General features: G+C 37.0%; 1 protein-coding gene across 1 annotated transcript in view; it reads right to left on the bottom strand.

The window, feature by feature from the left end:
* The window catches only part of MYH15 (myosin heavy chain 15), a 129,018-nt gene that overhangs the window by 1,873 nt on the left and 121,898 nt on the right, over nt 1-5,247 (bottom strand). The window contains exons 40-41 of the mRNA XM_011355605.2: nt 1,380-1,475; nt 307-441 (exon numbers count right to left, since the gene is read on the bottom strand). Of these exons, the coding sequence (XP_011353907.2) occupies nt 307-441; nt 1,380-1,475 (231 nt within the window). The remainder of the gene's footprint in view (nt 1-306; nt 442-1,379; nt 1,476-5,247) is intronic.

Raw genomic sequence — 5,247 nt, 5'->3', positions numbered from 1 at the left:
GCTCCTGACTATTCTATATAAATAAATCTAAGCCCTGGAGCTCAGAGCCTGCAAGTTAACGTAGAATTAAGCATTTGAGAAGTATAAATACAGCGTGCATCCCACTCAGTGCTTAACACTTCCTACTACCTGGACAAGTAGAATTTAGTAAATACGGAAAGATTTTATTAGAACCTGTTTTTTGGTGTTACTTTTTAAAAGCCTTTAAAGAGAAAAACAAGAAATTTCTTGTTATACTGGTCCTTGTGATGCTATGAGCCCTATACATGCATGCTTTAAGAGAACAGAGTTGAATATCTGAAATACCTTTTTTCCAAACTCTCTTGCTTTAATCTTGAGTTTATTGACTTGAGATTCTGCTATCTCTGCCCTTTCCTTAGTTTCGTTCAACTCACGTTGTTGCTTCTTATACTTGGAAAGATATTGATTGGCTTGTGCTTCCTATAAAAAAAAAAAAAATGAAAAAAAAAATCCCTGTACCTACATAGTCATATTTTTTCTGCTTTGACATAAGCAAGTTGAAAAATGTGCAAAAGGAATCTAAACTTCTAGGTATTGAGTGGAATATCATGTTTCGGCATGACATATAGGGATTCAGACTTTCCGCCAGGCACGAGATCTTTTTATGACTGTTTCTCCCTGGAAATTTAGAATATGGTCGGCACTTTCCACCAACTGGGTGTAGTCCAGCTTTTACAGATTTGGTATGTGATAGAATAACCATGGTTGTTTGTTTTCTAATCAGTTCAATATGTAATTCTACCTCTGGATAGAGGAGGCTTGTCTTTACAATTATATGGGTCAACAGGTAATTATTAGACATAAGTGTTTTAGCCCAAATCATTTAAATAATTCAAAACCCCTCAAGAGATATTTATAGGTGCAAGCCAATAATATATGGCACTTCTCCATTACATTCCATGTAGCAATGGATACCAATCCAAGATTGACAGATACATTTCAAGTGATGGTGTTTTTGTGTACATACAGTCTTGTCCAGGCTCATCAGGAAAAAGGACTATGAATTGAATTTATGCTCAAAGTTTTAGAGTGATGAAGGCCCCTGGGTGATTACCCAACCCAAATTTTGCCATCTCTACTGATGCCATGCTTTAACTTGGCTCATTTCTTGCAGTGCACATGTTTAGATTTAATCACAAGGTAGAAGGAGAATGCTCTGGCTCCCTGAAGAGAAAAGTAGCACACATTTTTACCATGGGTGATAATTCCAGCTTGAGAAAACACCAGAGAATGAGCAGATTTTAAGCCGAGCTGGTTCTCTCTGACAAGCTGCTCTCCTAGCTCAGGGCCACACATCTCCATTAATCGAAAACAATAGCTGGGAAATCCATAAGGCTGCAACCGCCCTAGGAACTTACTGCTGCCTCAGTTTGCTGCTTGTAACTTTGCAGTTTTAGCTGAAGATTATCCATCAGAGTCTGCATCCTGCTCAGATTTTTCTTGTCTTCCTCTGCCTGAAATGCAAAGGTATGTATGTGAAAGTGATGTGAGGATCCAGCAGTCTGCATTGAGAGTAGCTCATATGAGGAAATAAGAGTAAGGAAACTTTGTTAAACACCAGATTAGAGTTATGATTTGAAAAATGGATTTAACTCATCTCAAGTTCCAAGGAATTAATAAACACAGCTCTGAGCAACGAGAGTCACTCTCCTGATCCATCACAGAACTCCCAGCCCTTGCTGAAATAAAAGTTAATTTGGTCTTCAGCCCTCCTAACCCAAGTGACATCTGCCTGTGGTTTCTCAGTCATGCCCCTCCCCATAATCAAATCAGCTCTTCCTTTGCCCTTTATAATTGTCCTTGGCTTTTGGCTAATGGAATAGGAAAGTTTTCTAGAATTCTGGTGTGGACAACAGCAGAGATAGAAAAATTCCATAGGCTATGAGGACCTTGTGTGTATTCTCATTGATTTCACTGCAATCCAAGCTTGGGCTGGAGAAAGGAAATCTAGAGAGAGTATTTTTCAATTGTGTTCTGTGGAGCCTTGGGTAATCTGAGAAGGGGAGAAGCAGGAAGGTAGGTAAGGCTCTGCATGTCCCCTCCCCCCGAGTCCCCCACCTTTCCAACATCCTTTAAACTAGAATATCTCCACACTGGGGCTGTTGGCCTTCCCCCAAAAGTAAAGTATCTCAATCAGCTGATGGGTGAGATACTGATTTTATCAAGACCTACCACTGTTGCTTAAATTTCGCCCGGCTCTTACCTATTCCATAAATATCAACTTCTTTGGTGGCTTTCATGGTCTCTCCACTGACCTCCCACTGCCTTCCACAAACCCCGTCCACTTCAACAAGGTTCACTTCCTATTTTCCCACAGCTCCCTTTCCTGTTTCCTCTTATATAGGTTTAGCTATTATCCTAAGACACAACACAGAGGCAGCAAACAAATACCCAGTCTTTCCATAAAAGAGGCCTATTTGTTTATCTTAGTAACTGTGGCCTGAGAGGCTTCTAATTTAACAGGTATCAAGGGGCTGGCTGCAACTCTCTCCAAAGATGTGTAGGCTGGTACACCTCTATTCCACCTCTGGTTGCTGGTATCTCTGAGAAAGAAGCTTGTGCACATGTCTGGTACCCTGGCTTTTATGGCTGCTGTGCAGAGAACACATACCTTGATAGCCTGGCTCTGGTGGCCAGCAAGGCTTTGTTCATGGGTTCAATGGGATGATAGCAAACAAAGAAAACAATTCTTAACTGGCTTTCACCCCAAGGCTCGGTGCAGAGGAATCAGAAATGCTCATCTCCCAGTCTTCCCCTGAAAGAGGTATATTTGTATATTTTTAAATCTCGTTCCTGAAGGTCCAGCTTCCAATCAGTCTGCATCTAGGTAGTGACTGAGATCCTCCCCTTTGGGACACTGATAGGTTTTAGATACCCTCAATTACTAGGAGCCACTAAATACAAAGAATACTACTTGGACAATCACAAGACTTCAGAGACAACGAAGAGCTAGGACAGGGTTGAACAATAATCATTTTCTATGCGAAATCACTCAAGACTGGAAGAGCTAGCTGTTTTATTTAATGCATAGAAACCAACACAAAGAGTCAAGGAAATGAAGAAGCTAAACATGTTCCAAATGGAAGAACAAAATAAACCTCAGAAAAAGACAAAGGTAAATGATTTACCTGATAAAGAGTTCAAAATAATGGTCATAAAGATGCTCGCCAACCTCAGGAAAACAATGAATGAACAAAGTAAAAATTTCAACACTGGTAGAAAATATAAGAATGTACTAAACAGCACAGAGATGAAGAATAACTGAACTGAAAAACACAATAGAGGGATTCAACAGCAGACTAAGTAAAGCAGAAGAAAAAAATTTGTTGGCTCAGAGACAGAGCAATAGAATTCATTCTATCAGAGCAGCAAAAAGAATAAAAACGAATGAAGATAGCTTAAGGGATGTATGAGACAACGTCTAGCAGATCAACATTTGCATTATAAAGGTGTCAGAAGAAAAAGAGAAAGGGGCTGAAAACTTTCCTAACCTAGGGAAGAAAACAGACCTCCAGACCCAGGAAGCCCAGAGAGTTCCAAATAAGATAAATTCAAGATACATTATAATTAAATCGTCAAAAGTTAAAGACAAGGAGAGAATCTTAAAAGTAGCAAGAGCAAAACAATGTGTTACACATAAGGGAACCCCTCTAAGACCTTCAGCAGGTTTTTCAGTAGAAATTTTCTAAGCCAGAAGGGAATGTATTCAAAGTGCTAAAGAAAAACAGTGTATTCAAAGTGCTAAAGAAAAACAACTGCCAACAAAGAATACACAGCAAGTTATCCTTCAGAATTGAAGGAAAAAGAAACAATTTTCCAGACAAGCAAAAGCTGAAGGAATTCAGCACTAGTAGACCAGCCTTACAAGAAATGTCAAAGGGACTTTTTAAGCTGAAATGAAAGGGTACTAATTATTAACAGGAAAACATGAAAGTATAAATCTCACTGGTAAAAATAAACACATAATTTATTCAGAATAACCTAATGTTGTAATGGTGGTGAGTGAATCACTTATAAAGATTAAAAGACAAAAATAGTAAAAATAACTATAAAGACAAAAATGTCTTAATGAACACAAAACTAAAAAAATGTACATTGTGACATCAAAAAATGGAGAGAGAAAAAATGTAGAGCTTAAGAATATATTAAAACTTAAGTTGTTATCAACTTAAAATAGACTTATAAATACAGTTTGTTTTATGTAAACCTCGTGGTAACCACAAAGCAAAAAAACTATAGTAGCTACACAGATAAAAAAGAAAGGAATCTAAATAAACAATGACAGAAAATCATCAAATCACAGATAACAAGAGAAGAAGAAACAAAGGAACTACAAAACAGCCAAAAAACAATTAATGAAACAGCAATAAGTACATTCTATCAATAATTACTTTAAATGTAAATTGACTAAATTTTTCAATCTAAAGACAGAGTGGTTGAGTGGATTAATAAAAAAACAAAAACAAAAACCAAGACCCATTTATCTGTTGCCTTTAAGATGCTCACTTCAGATGTAAGGACACACGTAGAATAAAAGTGAAGGGATGAAAAAAAGATTCCATGCAAATGGAAACCAAAATAAAATTGGGGTAGCTATACTTACAGCAGACAAAATAGACTTATCAAAGACAGACTGTAATAAGAGACAAAAAATAGCGTTATATAATGACAAAGGGGTCAATTCAACAGGAGGATATAGCGTTTGGAAAAATGAGTGAAGGTGGTCCAAAGGTACAAACTTCCAGACATAGGATGAATAAGTGCTGGGAATATAATGTATAGCCTGGTGATTATAGTTAACAATACTATTTGTATATTTGAAAGTTGCTAAGAGACTAAATCTTAAGAATTTTCATCACAAGAAAAAAAGTATATGTGGTGATGGATGTTAACTAAACTTGTGATAATCATTTCACAATGTAAACATACATCAAATCATTATGCTAGACACCCGGAACTAATGTTATATGTCAATTATATCTATAATCAATCAATCAATCAAACAAACAAATAAATGTAGGTTCAACCAAGCTGTTTCTATTGCCTAGAATGCTCCCTCCTACTCCAATCTTAAAGTAAATCTGACAGTAAATAATTACTGATTTTAAGCTTACGAAGGCAGGGACCTGGTTAGGAAAATGAGAAAGTCTATTTTTTAAATGAAATCTCTTTCCTATTTTCATCTGCCTATCCTTCTACCTCTCAGGTTTAAGAAATTTAAAGATT

Source organism: Pteropus vampyrus, unplaced genomic scaffold (genome assembly GCF_000151845.1).
Source record: "Pteropus vampyrus isolate Shadow unplaced genomic scaffold, Pvam_2.0 Scaffold1, whole genome shotgun sequence".
Taxonomy (NCBI): domain Eukaryota; kingdom Metazoa; phylum Chordata; class Mammalia; order Chiroptera; family Pteropodidae; genus Pteropus; species Pteropus vampyrus.
This window is presented reverse-complemented; position numbering and strand designations above follow the sequence as displayed.